The following is an 18906-nucleotide window of genomic DNA, read 5'->3' on the forward strand; positions in this document are numbered from 1 at the left end:
GCTGTGAGGTGTGGTCTGAGACTTTCCATTTTGGTAGATGGGTCCAGGGATACTCAGATCCCTTGACCTAGGGGCAATGGCAGGTATTTCGGCAAGGAACCATTGAAGCTCTGACTCAGGAACACGTTGGGGAGGTAGATGCTCTTGGCCTAGATGAAGAGGCATGACCCTTCCCCGACCCTTCCGAGGAAGCCTGAGTTCTTCCTTCCCCATTCTCCAAGATGCGTCCACAGGAGTGTCCCTCTCCGCCCCTCCACTGCACTTACCTTCCTCCTCAGATATCCAGGTTACATCCTCCACCAGGGCCACTGCCTCCTGACAGTCCTCTGGGTGCTGTGACTGCACCCACCTCTGGAGCTTCCTGGGCAGCGCACCCAGGAACTGTTCCAGCACCAGCAGCTCCAGCATCTGCTCCTTGGAGTGCGCCTCGGGCTGCAGCCACTGGCGGCACAGCTCACGCAACCGGGCCAGGGCCTCTCGGGGCCCGGCCACCTCCTCGAAGCAGAACCCCCGGAACCTCTGGCGTGCAGCCTCAGGGTCAGCTGGATGCTTGCCTAGCTGTTGAGTGGGCTCCCCAAGTACTTCTGGGCTTAGGCCCTCGTCTTCAGCATAGAGGGCCCGAATCTGGGCATTTCGGGGACGAGCTACCTCTTGGTTCAGTGTGAGGACTTCAACGACTTCGATCTTCATCAGGGGATTCCCAGCAGGAAGAGGATCCACTTGAGGGTCCAACTGAGCCGCAGGACACTCTGTAAGTCAAAAGCACAGCCAGAGAGATGGCCAACAAGCACATGAAAAGATAGTCAACATTATTTGCCGCCAAGGAAATGTAAATCAAAACCACTGTGAGGGGCACCTGGCTGACTCAGTCAGAAGAGCGTGTGACTCTTGATCTTGGGGTCATGAGTTTGAGCCCCTTGTTGGGTGTAGAGATCACCTAAATAAACAAAAACTTAAAAAAATATATCGTGAGATACTACTTCATACTTACTAGGATAGCTATTATCAAAGATGGGTGGTAACAACTATTGGCGAGGATGTGGAAAAACTGCTGTTGGTGGGAACACAGAACGCTGCATCATTTTGCAAAACAGTCTGGCAGGTGCTCAAAAAGCCAAACACAGAATTATAACCCAGGAATTCTCCTGGGTATACATCCAAGAGAAATGAAAATATATGTCAATACAAAAACTTGTACAGGAACTTTCACAGCAGCATTATTCTTAATAGCCAAAAAGAAAAACAAATGTCCATCAAAGGAAGAATAAACAAAATATGGTCTATCCACAAATTGGAATATTATTTGGCCATAGAAAGGAATGAAGTAGTGATACGAGCTAAGCCTCGACAACATTATGCTGAATGGAAGCAGCCAGACACCAAAGGCTAATTTTAAGATTCCATTTATACGAAATGTCCAAAATAGACGAATATACTGAGACAAAGTAGATTCGTGGTTTCCAGGAGATAAGGAATTCAGACAATTAGGGGGTGTTGGCTAATAAAAATGAAGCTTTTTCAGGGAGATGATAAAGACGTTCTGAAAGTAGACTGTAGTGATAGCTACACAACCTTGTGAATTATAGTAAAAACCACTGAACTGTACACTCTCAAAGGGTGAACTTTAAGGTATGTAAATTATACCTCAATATGGGAGGGGGGTGGGAACGCAAGAGGCAAGGAGGCTTAAGAAGAGACCTGTGATGCTCTATAGGCCCACAGCTATGTACAGGGAGTAGAACCTGATCCTGCCTCCAGGGGAGCCAAGAAGACAGGAAAGTCTGAAGCCCTGTGTCTTGGCACAGAACTCACAAGAACACAACTCCAGCACGGCCCTGAAATGCTAAGGAGGGCACACAAACCAAAGGAAATAAGAAAGCACTCTACAACTGTAACGAGAAATGCTAACTCTAAATGACTTGAAAGCTTTAAAACTGTCAATAGAGGGGCACCAGGGTGGCTCAGTCGGTTAAACATCTAACCGCCTCAGGTCGCAATCTCACAGTTGTGTCTCCCCCTCTCTCTGCCCCTCCCTGGCTTGTGCTCCTGCACTCCCTCTCTCTCTCAAAAGTAAATTAATAAACATTTTTTAAAAAGTAAATAGAGGGGCGCCTGGGTGGCTCAGTCGGTTGAGCGTCCGACTTCAGCTCAGGTCATGATCTCACCGTCCATGAGTTCGAGCCCCGCGTCGGGCTCTGTGCTGACAGCTCGGAGCCTGGAGCCTGCTTCGGATTCTGTGTCTCCCTCTCTCTCTGCCCCTCCCCCGTTCATGCTCTGTCTCTCTCTGTCTCAAAAATAAATAAACATTAAAAAAAATTAAAAAAAAAAGTAAATAGAAAAAATGTAAATCACGGATTATGGTTTACTTCCAATTAGGCTTGTTTGTTTATAAAAATAGAAATGGTCCGGCTGATGTCAAGAGCAAATGTGCCCGCTCACACTTGCTGTTTTGAATATACCTGATTAGCACAACTCTACCTGCAAAGGAACTTCCAGCATGAACTCAAAGCCTTAGCAACTAATGCCAGGGCAATCAATGCCCGGGGACTTTCAGCTGGTTAATCCTGTTCAGGGAACTATCTGGAGAGGAAGACCACTGTAGAGACACCAAGAGAAGAGTATTTGGAGACAAAGGCCAGACAGCATACGACAATAGAACCCTGACCCCGCAACCTCAGGACTTGTTTGACCTGTTTGACCGCCAGTTTTTTTTTTCACCCCCAAGTCAATAACCTCCAGTCAGAACCTTCCTTTTTTCCGCTATAAATTTTCCCACGCCTGCCTCCCTGCCAGTCTCAACTAAACACTAGGTGTGGTGGCAAACGCCCTGCTACAGTGGCCTGAGTAGATGGCCTCCGCATGTCCTCATTTGGGTGGTCTTTTTCCCACAACACACGTTTCCTGAGCAGGGGTGCAGGACGGAGCAAAACTGGAAAACACAGGTAGTGCTAAAGCACCGTTCAAGAAAACTGAAAGATTCCCAGGTAAGCATTAAAAATTACGCTGGTTTTAGTGTGATCATTACATCGGAGGAAAGCTCCCGTCACGTGAAGTAAAAGAGCGCAGCAGGAAGTGTGAAGTGACCGCACCCGTGTTGTTTAAACACACAAACTCGGAAAGACCCGAAGAGCAGCGGCTGCCTGCGCGCCACCCGCACTGTTAAGCAGCGGCCCGGCCGGCCTTCCAGCACCGCGGCGTCCGGGAGGGTGGCGCTGGCGGAGGCCGCAGCCACAGGTACACTGCGGCCCGCGTTCGGGAAGCTGAAGCTTCCGTCCCCCTCCCACCGGGTAAACGGGACGACACCGCCCACGTCCCCATAGCCACGCCCCGACCCCCCCGTCCGGACGTGCATCACGAGCCTGGTGCCGGGCCACTACAACTCCCAGGGCCCTTCGCGGTGCACACTTCCGGAGCGGCCATGTTGAAGCTGTGGGTGCGACCCAGGCCCAGATCGGACGGCCGCCCCTTGGCGAGTTGCTGGGCTCTCGGCCTCCTGCACTCTCGTTCCCTCCCCCGCCCCCCTTCGCGACGGCTGACGCACCCTGGGGCGGCGCCGGCGCAGCTGGAACTTCAATATACACCTTCCCGGTCTGCCAGTTTTCACCCTTCGGGCAGGCGCAGGGCTGAGGATCGCAGTCGCTTCCCCCAAGGGAGCGAGCGCCCGGATTCCTTATCCATTTTCGGATCCCCGATTCTACATTCCTCCCCGTTTGCGTAGGATGTTTTTTGGGTTTTTTTTTCCCTCCCCCTCCAAATTTCCGGATTACAGACCTTGGCTCGTCTATGGTTTCCTCGGTTTACTGGTTTCACAGATCTAACCGGTGTTGGAAATTGCTGGCACGCTCTTCGAGAAGTGAGTCAGCTCGAGGTCAGGAGTCACCAGCGATGGGTGGGGCCGGGCCCGCTGCCCCGGACGGGCCTTGGGCGCTTGGGGTTGCAAAACACGTCCTGGGCCGCGCTTTTAATCTCGGCCATCGCCAGTCACTCCTTTCCTAGTTTTTTTTTTTTTTTTTTTTTAAACAGATTTTTATTAAAAGACTTTTTAAGTAATCCCCACCCAATGTGGGGCTCGAATTCACCACAAGATCAAGAGTCCTAGAATCAAAATCCTAGTCCAAGGGATTTTTTTTCCTTGATAAAAATAACTACGTTGATCTCCTATTTCTGACCTCCTTCCCTAAACAAACTTTTCTATTAATTTTATTTGGGGGCTTGCCCTTCCCAACTCATTTATATTTATCCTTGTCTTCAGGATTTAATTACCTTCCTGTTCCCTAGGATTTCTGGGGGTTCATTTTCCCCTCCAGATTGTTGATTTAAAAGCAAAATTCATTTCCCCACTTCCAGTTAGCGTTCTCAGAGCTTCAAACTGCCCTGAGAACAACTCAGGAAGCCAAGGATGACAATTTCCCGGATTCCCAGCAGGGCTGGGCTTGAAAAGTGCCCCAGTTAAGGGATATTAGGAAGCAGGGGAGGGGGGGGGGGCGCGGGGGGGGCGGGTAGCGCTCCCTGGCCGCTCCTTGCTGGGCCACAGGCAACATTTTGAGTAATAATCATGCATGACACTTGAAATCTTCATTCTCCACAATGCTTCACAACTTTCTAACTTCTAAAACTTTCGTTTTTTACTTCTTGCTTAATCACGCGGATTATTTAGTACTTTATCCCTCAAGAAAATTAACTGTAGGTTCTTTTCATTCTACTCCCATCCACTCTCCATTTCTAATTTTATTTCTCCTTTAGTCTTGGATCATGTGTTTTGTTCCTCCTATCTTTGGGGGACACTAGGGCAATTTCTCAAAATCTTGAATTGAATGCTCATTAAAATGTTAACTCTTAACCATTTTAAGTTTCACAGCCTGTCTAGGTGTGGATATGGAGAACTCTGCCCATCCTTGTGGTGCTGGGAGCTCAGTGGATCTGCAGCCTGGCTCTCCCTGCAGTAGCAGACATTCAGGACAACATATATTCCGCAGGGTTATTGTAAAGCTCCTCCTGGGTGCTATGTGGTCAATGAGATGGGCCACAACCTGCAAGCTGATGGGTAAGTGTCATTCTAGTCACTGCAGTCCTCTGGATCATCCCCCAAGGCCGCTAAGGTAACCTTTCCTGTGCTGTCAGGAAAGTATTCACCTCACTTCACAGAGAAAATGTACTCTTAAGTTTACAGCTGGCAGAGTTGAAACTGGATCTTCAACTCACTGGCGCATAGCTCGGGCTGACTGACCCACTCATCTGTGTGGGGCTGCACAAAATAATCTGTATCAACTGCAGCTCCAAGTACTGGTTTTCTTTTCTTTTTTTAAATATTTATTTATTGGGGCGCCTGGGTGGCTCAGTCGGTTAAGCAGCCGACTTCGGCTCAGGTCATGATCTCGCGGTCCGTGAGTTCGGGCCCCGCGTCGGGCTCTGTGCTGACAGCTCAGAGCCTGGAGCCTGTTTCGGATTCTGTGTCTCCCTCTCTCTGACCCTCCCCCATTCATGCTCTGTCTCAAAAATAAATAAATGTAAAAAAATAAATAAATAAAATATTTATTTATTTTGAGAGAGAAAGAGCGAGCTTGAGCAGGGGAAGGGTGGAGAGAGGGAGACAAAGAATCCCAGGCAAGCTCCGATCCCCCAATGCAGGGCTGGAACTCACAGAACAGTCAGATCATGACCCCAGCTGAAATTAAGAGTGGGACTCTTAACCAACTGAACCACCCAGGCACTCGCCAAGTACTGGTTTTCAATCCACCACCTGAATGACCGGTGGTGTGTGTATGTGTAGAATTTTAGCAATTAGTCCCCTCACTTGCAACTATCTATTTAGTGGGTTGTTATACAAACTCACCCAGCCTCTGGGAAAGGGGCGTAATCCTTCTGGGCCTTAGTTTCCTCTTTCTAAGTGATTAGGTTACATAAAGCCAGGAATAGCATGTAGGAAAGGATGATGGAGGATGTTTTTCTTCCTCCTCTTACAGTTTACTTCCCTGTCTGCTTCTTCCCTTCCAGGGTAAGCCATCTCCCTCAGTGCTTAGAGTTCCACAGTGAACGCTGACTAACCAGGTACACTAGGGCTACCAGTCCACAAATAAAATAATAACTAATAACAATGACCTTTCAAGATCTTGTTGGGGGCAGGGTCAGGAGGAACGCTCACCTCAGCTCCTCTCATCCCTGTGCACACTCCCTTGTTCCTTTTTCTCCTTGTCCAGAATGCCCCCAGCTTTACACCTTTTCTCCTCCTCTCCCCATCACTCTTCATCTCTTCTGGGCCCTCCATGGCATTGCCTTTGAAGTTTGTTTACCCCCATGGACTGCTGAGGATGTCAGCTGGTTCTTGTGCATCAGAAACCCTAAAGCCAGGCCCAGCAGAAGATCTCCCAAAGGTGCTGATGGTCATCTTAACATCAGAGTCTTCGAATAGCAGTGGTTAGTTACGTGAAGACCCCTCAAGACCTGGGCTTTACACACCATAGTCCCAGTAAGCAATAGCATCTATTCTTATACAAAGGAAGTCCATACTGGGAGACTCTAAGAGCCCTGTCCAAAGCCACACTGGGGAACATACAGCTGGGATCCAAGCCCTGTTCTTTTATGCCCTTTACACCAAAGGCTATGCTTCCCATAGCCACTATCTTAATTTTCCTCATACATGCCAGAGTGTGCCATACCCCTGCCTGTTAGTCTTTCCCAACATCTTCACCTGATACCCCTTCCTCATCCAGCTCTTAGCTTCTGTGTCCTCTCAGAACTGTCTTCCTGAGCAGTTCTCAACTAGTATTGCCCACCCACGCCTCCTCCCGCTAGCATATTCCATTGTTTCATTTTTCTTCACAGCACTGACTGCTATCTCAAAATATCTGTTTCGTTAATTATCACCTTTCTACCTTTTCTACAGCAGCACTGCCCAATGGAGCTCTCTTTAAGGAAATGTAGATCTACACTGTCCAACATAGTAGCTATTAGCTGCAGCTGACCAATGACCATCTGAAAGATGGCTGTGACTAAGGAACTAAACTGGTTAAGTTCATTTTAGTCTGTTTAAGCTTAATCAGTCACGTGTTAGTGGCTGCTCTGAAATGAATGTAGGCCCATTCATAAGACAGGGGCCTTACCACCATGTTCAATACTGTGACCCATCCCTGTAACAGTTCGTGGCATTTTTGCAGGCGCTCAAGAAATAATGGCTCGACATAGCCTTAAAAAGTGCCTTTTGAGTTTTTTAGCTCTCTGGATTTTCCTGTATTTCTGTCATTTACAGGAAATTTCACTGGCATTTTAATTGTGTCCCACCTTTAAACTATCATGGGAGGATTGCTATTGTTACAAAGTTCCCTTCCACTTGGGAGCCTGAGCAGTAGCTGGGAGTGCAGGCCACCGGGTAAGAGGACACCTGGTTTATACTCCTGCTTCTTTCCCAACCAGCTAGGTCAGAGACTTGCATTTCTGCTTCCAATGTATAATGGCTCCAACACTTCTCTAGAGGCTGGAATGATGGAAGGACTTAAGTCAAGAAAGGGAATGCATAAACTTAAAATTTTTATAAGCCCTCAAAAGTTATTGCTTCTACTTATTTTATATCCCACTAACTTAAATTTTGTTTCAAATAGAAATGCCTTAATAATTTATTCCTTAACAATTCCTAATCATTTCGGGGTGCCTGGGTATCTCAGTCAGGTAAACGTTTGACTCTTGATTTCAGCTCATGGTTCATAGGTTCAAGGGTGGAGCCTGCTTGGGATTCTTTCTCTGCCTCTCTCTGCCACTCCCCTCCTCAAAATAAACCCAAAACAAAACAACAACAAAAAAAAAAACCAATTCCTAATCATTTAATTCATTCTTATATCCCATTTCAAAAACCTATTAATATCTTTGTGTTAAATTGGGTATTCCTTGTGTAAGCCAAGGCTATTCATCTCTATTGTTATTTGTCACATCGATGAACTCTTATTTTAACTATTTCAAAGGATTAGTTTAAGGTGGTTAATTGTCACGAGCTATCAATATTTCCTTTTTAATATTTTTCTCATTTTGTGCTTTAGTGACAAAAATGCTATGTATACCTTGCAGAATCTGTCAACATTCCAGCCTTGTTCTGTAATTGAACTGCTCGTGTTCCATCGAAATGGCCTTTTAACAGGAAGTTGGAAGATACTCACTGCCCAGGTAATAATAAGTAGCTGGCCACTTTGTTCTGAAAAATTTTTATAAATTATTTTAACATTTTTCCTAGGACCAATTTTGACAACCTTCCACTTTTCCCGAAATCTTTCCATTTTGTTGTTTGTTAATTTCTGGGCATCTAGGCTGTGTCAGGAACTGGTAACACAGCAGGAAGGAGGTAGCAGTTTCCTTCTCAGGAGGCTGTCACAGCCTGTCAGTATCTACATTCAGTGATTACCACCTGACACACATATTTGAACTTGTATGTATATTTTTTTAAAAATGATATTATGTGTATCTGCTTATCTTTATACGTATTAAAGATACATATTGAAGAAATACACGTATCTTGGAGACTTTCATATCAGTACATGGAGCTGGCTCACGCAGTTACTGTTGTACAAAGTTCTATAATGAAAATTACATGTGTTGCTGAATATGTGTGTAGTGTTATTTCCCTGTATAAGTTTTTAGCTTGCCTTTGATTTATTCTGTTTAATCAAAGTTGGTTTTGAATTTTTGTCTTTCCAGAAAATTAGTTCTTGGGTTCTTTTTTTCTTCTCCATTTGATTCATTTATTTGTGTTGTATTTATCTTTTCTGTTTCCTTAGGACTTTGAGTCAAATGTGTAGTTCATTTGTTTTCCTTATTTAATTAATAGTGAGGGCATTTTCAGGTCTTGAAATTACCCTAGGTATTATATTTGGACACCAGGCAGAACGGTTTCCAGATAGAAGGATCAAGATTACATGGGTCCTAATGAGCAAATACGTGGAGGGTCACAGAATGTATTCTTGAATAAAGGTTTACACAGTGTTACCACACTCTGCTAGGCTGGATTCCTGCCAAAATGTTTTGATAGTCACTCAAGATTCTAAATTCTTGACTCACTCCCTAGGATGTGAGCCTTTCAGAGTTCTTAATAGCACTATATATCTCAAGATTGCCCCTTATCATCCCTTACCTACCCTCTTGTCTCAAAGCCTGGCCTTGTCTTCATAGTCTCCTCTTTGAAGACATCCTCTTGTTTTTTTTACAATTTCTTCAATCATTTATTCACTCAACAGTTTCCTGAGCTAGAGATGGAGTCATTGTCTTAGCAACTGGGGATATATATGGGAAACTGAAATAAAGACACCTGCTCTCTTGTTTAATATTTGTTCTAGGTGTTCAGTCAGATAACAGAACAAGTTGGAAAAGACCTCTTTTTCTGTATTTGTATACATATGTGATCAAAATTTTATTTAGAACTTGCCTTCTGTATGACTTATCTGGTATAAAAATAGGATGAGACATTTCATTTTTATTATTCAGTGTGGTTCTCTCCAGTGTAAGTTTTCTGTTTTGTTGTTCTGTCAAATAAGGTGGGAGCTAAGGCTAATGATTTGCCTGCACGGATTACATTGAGGATCTGCTCTCATAGGAGTCCTCTGATGTTGAATACAATGAGGACTCCTACTGAAGGGCTTCTTGCCAGTGGGTTCTGTGACTCCTGAAGCCTTCCTAAGACCCGATTACATTCTCATGATCCTGAGTAAGAGAGCTGTGCTTGAAAGAAACCTTTTTACACAATCATAGTCCCTTGGCTTTGGAGTTCTCATAGGTAATTATTTGATCTAAGAACTTTCCCAAATTCATTACAACTGGGTTTTTTTTTTGGCGGGGGGGGGGGGGGGTCCAATATGAGTTTTCTCAAGTCACAGTGAATCAGGCCAGAAGCCTTTCCTGCTAGGATCATATTCCTGGGGTTTCTACCCTGTTTGAGTTCTCATGTCAAAAAATTCATGCACATGAGTTCCTCCATTCAAGGTCTTTGCATGTTAGTCTCCTCCCATGTGAGCCTTAGTTAAAGGCTGAATGAAAACAGGCCTTCTCACATTAAACACATTTTTTCAGTCTTGTTCTTGAATGGATTATCCTTTGTATAAAACAACTGATTTTCTACATCCCCTGTGTCTGCTTTATAGCCCATATGAATCCTCTCAGACTACACAAGGGATGAATGAAATCTAGAAGAGGATTTTCTTCTCTTCCTTCCAAAAAACAATCTTCTTGTAGATGTTATTTTTTTCTACTAAAGTTTGCACTGATTTGAGTATTGCTACATTCATATTTGTATGGCTCATCTCTCCTGCTTCATTACTTGTCAAGTCAAAAAAGTTAAATGTCTTGCAGGCTTTCCTATAATCACGATCTTCAATATAGTGTCTTCACCCTATTGCTTATCAATGATTAAATCTAGATTATATCTCAAGTTTTTTTTTTTTTCCAATTTTTTTTTAATGTTTATTTATTGTTGAGGACAGAGAGACACAGAGCATGAGCATGGGAGGGGCAGAGAGGGGGAGACACAGAATCCGAAGCTGGCCATAGGCTCTGAGCTGTTAGCACAGAGCCCAACCTGGGGCTTGAACTCACAAACTGCGAGATCATGACCTGAACCAAAGTCAGATGTTTAACCTACTGAGCCACCCAGGTGCCCAGATCTCAAGTTTTCTACCCAAACTACACAGAATGGCAATACTTCCTTGAAAGGACACTGAGCAGTGGCTAAAGGTTTGAGTGCCATCAAATATCGTCCATATTCCTGATCTTCACAGTATCTTCCCAAATCAGTGCCTTCTTAAAAACAAATGCCCTGGGGTGCCTGGGTGGCTCAATGGGTTGAGCATCCGACTTCAGCTCAGGTCATGATCTGGTGGTTCGTGAGTTCGAGCCCCACGTTGGGCTCTGTGCTGACAGCTCAGAGTCTGGAGCCTGCTTCAGATTCTGTGTCTCGCCCTCTCTCTGCCCCTCCCCTGCTCATGCTCCATCTCTCTCTGTCTCAAAAATAAAAAAAATTTTTTTTTTAATTTAAAACAAAAAAACATTAAAAACCAATGCCCTCTGTCTTAAGCACTTATTACTAAGTTTCCCTTCTGCTTCCACCAATGTCTGTGCTGCCATTTTTGCTATCAGGGACAGCTGGATAGCCATACAAAATGAGTTGCCTCAGAAAGGCTGAGCTTTCGACTTAAACTCAGTCCCTTGAGTTAGGGAAAGGCACAGCTACACTAGTGATGGGAGACAGACCACTGCTAGAGATGGTTGTCTCATCCGATGGTAAATAGAACACGCTATTCCAAACATCTAGGATTCCCAAGTCTTTATGCACTGCTGGGACCTCCTTCTCGAGTCCAGAGAGGTGCACTCAGCTGGCTTCACAAACCTGTACTTGGATGTCTCTCAGTCCCTTCTCATTCATACTTATTTAACAGAACCAGTCAAGACATGTGACAATTCCACAAACTCTTGAATCTAGGTGAAAGCTATTAGGGAGTTCTATGTAAACTGTCTAAAAAATTATTTCAACATAAAAAGTAAAACCAGGGGTGTCTGGGTGGCTCAGTTGGTTAAGGTCTGACTTCGGTTCAGGTCATGATCTTGCAATTCGTGAGTTCAAGCCTCTTGTGGGGCTCTCTGCTGTCAGCAAAGCCTGCTTTGGATCCTCTGTTCCTCCCTCTCTCTGCCCCTCCCCTGTTTGTGTGCATGTGCTCGCTCACTCTCTCTCAGAAATAAACATTACAAAAGTAAAACCAAAACCTCTATTTCTACCCTTCAAAAGTTTTTGCCTTTGCCAGATTTCCTCGTATTATTGATTAAAACCAAAAATTCAGGAGTAGTAATTTTTCTTTTTTCTTCTTTTAAAGTTGGATGTTGATATATAGAAAAAGAACATATATGGTAAATGCATACATTACAAAGAATACTCACAGGAAATCCCTGAAGCCTTCACCTACGAGAGATTCTTGGCAGCTTCCTTTCCTTTGGCCATTACTCACCTGGCCCCAGTGAATCCACTATGAATGGGGAGAAGCCGATGCCAGCTTCTCCCCAAACCCTCTGCTACTCTCAGGCCAGGTGACCTCACTTCTTCCTTAGGCAGTACTACCACGGTAACCTGCCTTACTTCCATCTGCATCCTATTAAGTTCTTTTTTCCTAAGCACCTGCAGTGAGCTTGAAAAGCTGTACCACACATCTGCCTGATAAAAACCAAACTACCTTCACAGTGAAGGCCCTGTGTGTTCTGCCAAACCTAACCTGCCTGTCAGTATACCTCAGTTACCTCCTACCAGCCCACTGGGTGACTCCATGTTCCCTGAATGTGCCAAGCTTGTTCCATTTTCATGGTCACCCCAAATGCTGTTTCTGTGCTTGGAAGCTCTCTTCACCACCACTCTTATAGGTGTGTAGAATTCTTTCACTTTGGGGATTGGCTTAAAGCTCACCCCTGCAGTGCCCCTCAAAATACCTCCTCTAGTGTAATTATTCATGGCCCCCACTTTACACTCTTTCCCTTCTCAGTATTTAACCACTACTCATCTTTACAGAGTTATATCTGGGGAACGTGTTTGTAGAGGTCATAATCTATTAGACTACAAAGTCCACAGTATCAGGGATTACTTTAGGTCTTTGGTTTACTACCAAAGTGTTTAGTATACTATATGGAACACAAGAGGAGTTCCACAAGTATTTGTGAGGTGTAAAAGGGGAGGCAGTGGAGGGAAAACAACACGTAAAGGACTCATCGTGACAGAGCAGAGAGGAGTCAGGCACCTGAGGCCTAGTCTGTAATAAAATGTCCTTATAAGCCTCTCTGGATGTGGTCTCTCACTCTGGGTTATCACCTCAGAATCTCCTGGCACCTGTCAAGCCAACTCTCCCTGAGACGTACAGAACCACAGGTGCCCCAAATCCCTCATGGCAACTAGATTCAGGGAACTACTGGATCATCCAGAAGTACAAGGCTGGAAGGTCTGCCAACACGGGACACGGGATTTGAGCTTCAGGGAGGATGAGACACAGACCTGCCACAATCAGAGCCACAAGACAGGAAGGGACTTTGGGAGGCTAGATCACAGGGAACAGCCAGGGGGAAAAGACACCATGATGGGTGGATACAAAGTGCTTGTGTTGCTGGGGACCTTCCAGGTGACATATAATTTAGTGACCTGTGCTAATGGATGTTAGAGAGGTTTTCAATGAAGAGGATGAAAAGAATGACTCTATGGAAAAGAAAAACCACTAATACTGAGCCATCAAACTGAGTTCAGAAAAAGGGCTCAGAGATTCATAGAGATGGCAGTCTATGTTGTGGCAAACGGACATCACCAAAGATGGGGATCAGGTGCAGATTTCGTAACTGAATACTACCAGAAGCAGGTAGTTCCAATGTCATTTGCATTAGAACACAGAAAACAAAGGGAAGAAGAGAGCATCCAAAGTTTTCTTTACAAAGCTGATAAAGATAATCGGGGCGCTTGGGTGGCTCAGTCGGTTAAGCAGCCGACTTCGGCTCAGGTCATGATCTCACGGTCCGTGAGTTCGAGCCCCACGTTGGGCTCTGTGCTGACAGCTCAGAGCCTGGAGCCTGTTTCAGATTCTGTGTCTCCCTCTCTCTGACTCTCCCCCGTTCATGCTCTGTCTCTCTCTGTCTCAAAAATAAATAAACGTTAAAAAAAAATTTTTTTTTAAAAGATAATAAACACAAAAAAGAAATCCACCCACCTCCTGAACCTAATTTATGAATATGGATCTGTCTGTGGATGCCAGCAGCTCTTACAAGGGCACTTCTACATTTATTATGTCACTGTGTTAACTGTTCAAAGGAGAAAATCACTATGATCACCTTGGCATGACTATTAGGGAAAACGGGCTATTACTGATTTTCATTTATTAGAAAGGGCTAGATGACTATTGCTTTGTCCAGATAAAACTGACTTGAATCAAAGCAGAGTCCAGCATCATGCTTGTCAAGACCCAGAAACTTTCCCATTTAGGTCACTCACTCTTCACACTCTCAACTTCAGTGTTTTGGAAGTACCAGCTGTGACAAAGGTCATTATGTAACTGGGCAAGAGTAAAACAATACTAATATGATTGCCTCCTCCTTTATACTTGCTGGTAAAATGACTGTACTGAGAAAATTGAGGCTCTAGTAAGACTGTTATAACTAATAAGAGAACTTAACAGCATGACAGGTTCATCTGGACCAACTACGCAAGAGTGCAGAGGATTAACCTGAGCAGATTAACAGCAGCCACTACAGTGAAAGCCCAACAGCACTCAGAAGGCCTGACATAGCACAGTGAAGTGAGATCCCTCTTTGTACACTTGCGCCAAAACTCGACTAGACCAATTCTGCATCAAGGAATTCTAAATGCAATCATGCTAACAGGATTTTCTTAATGAACCCCTGACAAACTGATGTCAAGCACTCATCTTGCAAACCAGGTGGGTGAAAATAGTTCATAGTTTGTTTTTTTTGTTTGTTTTTTTGGGTTTTTTTAGAAATAATGAGAGAACTATCATTTATCCAAGTTATAAAACTACCATATGTACAGCAGTATGTGTACTCAGACTAAGATCAACGAAGCAGAAGGGACCAAGACCAAAGCCTATGCCCAATAAGTACCACGGAAATTTAGTCTGTAATAAGGACGGTGTTTCCAATAAGCAGAAGAATCTAGTCAAAATTTGTTGAAAGAACATATGCTCCATACCATATACACAAAGAACTCCAGATAAGTGCAACAATCAGACAAAAACAAACAAAAAACCCTGAAATACAAGAAAGTATTTATGAAATCTGCCTATCTATGAATGGGATAGGAATAAAAACAGATCTGAAAGGAAAAATACCTAAATTATATAACTTCTTTATGAAAACTAAATTTAAAGGTAGAAGATAAATGGGGGCGCCTGGGTGGCTCAGTCGGTTAGGCATCCGACTTCAGCTCAGGTCATGATCTCACGGTTCGTGAGTTCAAGCCCCACATTGATCTCCGTGCTGACAGCTCAGAGCCTGGAACCTGCTTTGGATTCTGTGTCTGCCTCTCTCTCTGCCCCTCCTCCACTTGTGCTCTCTCAAAAATAAATAAACATTAAAAAAAATTAAAGGTAGAAGATAAATAAATGTTGGTCTGGGATATTTGTAGTATCAATACCCATAATTAATACAGAGTTCCCAGAAAGAAGAAAAAAAAAAAAAAAAGGGGAAGTATATAAACTCACCAAAGTACAAATGGTCCATAAACATAAAAATATGTGTAAGCTTCATGAGGGAAATGTCAACAAACTAAACATAGTATCAGATCTGCCAACCTTAAAAAGATCATTAAAAATCACTGGCAGGGGCGCCTGGGTGGCGCAGTCGGTTGAGCGTCCGACTTCAGCCAGGTCACGATCTTGCGGTCCGTGAGTTCGAGCCCCGCGTCGGGCTCTGGGCTGATGGCTCAGAGCCTGGAGCCTGTTTCCGATTCTGTGTCTCCCTCTCTCTCTGCCCCTCCCCCGTTCATGCTCTGTCTCTCTCTGTCCCAAAAATAAATAAACGTTGAAAAAAAAAAATTAAAAAAAAAAAAATCACTGGCAATGAAGGGGAAAAAGCTTTCATGTAATTGAGCAGCTATATGTATTTTTTAGAGAGCAATCTGTTGCTACCAGATTTTTAGCTTCTATCTTGGTTGATTCTAAAATTCTATTTTAAGAAATCCTACCTGCAAAAACAAAAACAAAAAACACCCCAACTTGAATATGCAACAACAAAAAATATGCAATAATGTTTTTTGCAACAACCTGAAAGACTATCAAGAGGAAACATCAAATGTGGACTACATAGCAACTGTTAAAATGGATACAACAGACCTGTTTGTATCCAGTAGAACACCCCCAAGTCATAAACATATTCATATACACACATGAAAACATCTATAAAAAAAAGTCTGGCCAGATGCACCAGTTACTGGTGATCACATGAAGGAAGAGTAGTAGAGCAGAGGAGCCCCTAACAGTCAACTGGCCACTGGTAACAAATTCTCATTAAACCAAGTAGTATGCCCCTGACTCAGACCAGAGGAAGAAACAGTCTGATGCTGCATGTCTGAGCTAGTCATCACAGCACCCCATCTGGGGGTTTCCCCTGTCACCTTGTTTTCTAAGACACCAGTCCCTGACTAACCAGCCCATTCCCTGCCAGGACTCCCATGGGCCTGGGTCTCACCTGAAAAGGTGTCTTGAGGAATTCCTCTCTCCACCGACCAGAGCGCTTCCTCCTCCTCTAACTGAGATACCACATCTGGCTTGGAAAGCTGATGTTCTGCCCAAGGGAAAAGAGACAGGGCTTGGGGGTCTGTGTTCAGGAGAAAATGCATTCCTCCTGTGGCACATGCTGTCCCTGAATTCTTCCCTGCAAGGGCATGACTTCTGGTCTACAGCAGTGATGATAATGCAATCCATCCCCTTTGTCAGTTACTTGCCTTCCTGGACTCCCTTGCCAATAAAAGTGGCAGTGGGACCCCAGTTCTGGCCAGCAAGACACAAAGGGAAATCTGTCAGCTGGAGACGTTAGGGCCTTTTTTTTTTCTTGCTAAATAATGGCAGGTGTGAGAAGAGAACTAGTCAGGACTGCCCCTTCGCCTTCTTTCTGCCCTGAACATGGATATGATGTTGGGTGCCTCAGCCATGCAGACACTAACATAAGCGTGGAAAAGTTCACACTAAGCACAGGGAAATGGAAGGGATCAGTCTTCAATGATACTTCTGATCTGTTGGGACACTGACCCCACATCCTCCAGAATTGTTACAAAAATGAACATCTACTACTGTAGCTGGAAACATTCCTGATAGACCTACCTCCCTAGCAACTCAAGGCCTCTGAGGGATGGACTAGGCAGCTTTAGAAGTCATGTGAAGATGCCCTTTCCCTACAGGTACAAAGTAAAGCCCTCTCCCTCAGACTCCAGGACCTTGACAATTGCACTCTGATCCCTGCAGCCTGAGCCAAAGCAGACACACACTTCAGAGGCACCACATTCGTGCTGCAAAGCGCAGATCTTTATTGACATGGAGGCCATCCTTACCCACTGAGACCAGGTTCCTGTAGTTCTCCAACATCACCTCCCTGTACAGGGACTTCTTTTCGAGGTCCAGCAGTCCCCATTCGTCTGAAGTAAAACCCAAGGTCACATCTTCAAAGGTCACTGGTTCCTAAAACCCACAGGTTTCTGTTCAGCCAGGGTCTGTCATCACCCACGCTGACAGGAAGGGAAAGGCTGACCCAGCACATGAGGGCACAGTCTACAAGATGACCTGAAAGCATTCCCGACGTCTCGTGTGTTTCTGCGTTTGTCTGAAATTGAGCAAACCCAAGCTTGACCCTATTCAGGTCACAGCAGGGAGGACATGTGAAGCCAGAGAGAGTTCTTTATTCGCTGAAGATCTCCCATTTTTTATTTACTTGGACATTCCAGTACTAGTATTAGCGTCTATGCGTCTCATTAGGGAATTCTGCGAGCTGAATCATCACACCCAAGCCTTCAGCTCCCGTCCATCGCCTAGGCTGCTTCTACTTCCTTCACTGGTCAAGGATCCATCCTCCTCTATCGTTTTTTTCCTAGTGATAGAGCTCTCATCCCCTCCAGCTTTGATGCCAAAATGGCTACTGAAATGTAAATATGAACCTAATCCCTACTTAAACCTGTCAATACCTATCCTCGATACAGAGGATAAACTAGAGTCCCCCAGAACCTGACCTGTACTCTAACCATTCCCTTGGAAAGCTAAACAACCAGCGGTTCCTCCATTCAGCAAAGTCTCTCATGCCCAGCTAGTCTCTCAATCCTCCCGAAGATGCTCTGGAGCCTGAAGGCATCTCAAGGGAAGGTGGCATCTCACTACCACCCTGCCCCCCCCACCCCCCGATCCCGGGGTAGACTCAGAAACTCAAAGAAGCCTCTACTCACACGAAACCAGGCCGTCGGAAGCCCGGAGGCCATACCTTCCTTCTCCTCGACGTACCTCGTGGGAGTGGGCAGTCCTGAGAAGGTCGAATTTGGGAGGTGGAAGGGGTGTTAGGTCTATGCGGAAGGGAGCCCCCTACTTAGCCCAGAACCGGCATCATCAATGTGAAATAACAGGTCCACCCGCCACCTAGAAAAACGCGCTGAAGGGGTCGTCTCCACCTTCTCCCCGACGCCTGGAGGGCCGGTTTCCCCCTGGTCAAGAGGAGATCGTCTTCATACCTTTCTCACCCAGAGGAAGTTACACCCTTCCCTAGTCCGCACGCGCCCAGAACGGGTCGGCCCACCTTAAGCCCCACGCCTGGAGGGAGTTGTCTTCCCTTTGGGCCCCGGGTTCCCGACCACACCGCCCCTTCCGGCCCCGCAGCAGGAAGACGGCAGGCAAGACCGGCCTTGGACTCCAGAGGTTGGCGGGGAAGGGACTGAGGCCGCACACCCCGAAGAGTGGCCCCGGGATGTCTCCGCACAGCGCCCGACGGGAGCGGATTTCGCGCCACACTCACCCAGTGCGCGGCGCACAATGGCGACCGTCGGCCCGCGGCGAAATGCGTCAGCGCGCAGGGCCGGACTACAACTCCCAGCCACCCCTGCGGCGTGCCCGCCCGACCTCTCCCAGGCGGCGGCCATGTTGGCCGGCCATCTCGGATGGCAAGCGAAGCCTGGGCGGGCCGGAAGAGGGCACTCGCCAGCGACCCTTGGTGGTCCAGCTGGGTCGGGAGGCGGGGGGGCTTGAGTCGGGTACGCCAGGCCGCGGGGCCTCAACACTTTACCAAGCAGCGGCGCAGGCCAGAACAGAGTCGTGCTCCGCCACGAGGGCGACCACTCGTGGGAAGGACCGGAAGTTGGGGAAGGGACGGAGAGCAGAGGGGGTGGGCCGGAAGTAGATTAAAGTTGGGTGGAGGAATGGCGGGAAGGATTAC

General features: G+C 45.8%; 1 protein-coding gene and 1 long non-coding RNA gene across 4 annotated transcripts in view; one reads left to right on the forward strand and one right to left on the reverse strand.

Annotated features, from left to right (window-relative positions):
• The window catches only part of ZNF274 (zinc finger protein 274), a 31089-nt gene extending 12523 nt beyond the window's left edge, over positions 1 to 18566 (reverse strand). The window contains exons 1-5 of one of the 3 annotated variants that reach the window (XM_047094392.1): positions 18490 to 18566; positions 17930 to 18003; positions 17048 to 17174; positions 16189 to 16284; positions 267 to 749 (exon numbers count right to left, since the gene is read on the reverse strand). In XM_047094392.1, the coding sequence (XP_046950348.1) occupies positions 267 to 749; positions 16189 to 16284; positions 17048 to 17174; positions 17930 to 17962 (739 nt within the window). In that variant the 5' untranslated portion in view covers positions 17963 to 18003; positions 18490 to 18566. The other 2 variants (XM_047094393.1, XM_047094394.1) reach the window with 2 other exon arrangements.
• LOC124522807 (uncharacterized) lies at positions 7729 to 14836 on the forward strand. The gene is made up of 2 exons (XR_006964860.1): positions 7729 to 9751; positions 14163 to 14836. It is a non-coding gene; the product is annotated as an uncharacterized LOC124522807 (long non-coding RNA).
• Positions 18567 to 18906: the final 340 nt, after the last annotated feature.

Source organism: Lynx rufus, unplaced genomic scaffold, assembly GCF_022079265.1.
Source record: "Lynx rufus isolate CCGP_SWC_20201006 ecotype Redwood Valley unplaced genomic scaffold, mLynRuf1.p SCAF_39, whole genome shotgun sequence".
Taxonomy (NCBI): domain Eukaryota; kingdom Metazoa; phylum Chordata; class Mammalia; order Carnivora; family Felidae; genus Lynx; species Lynx rufus.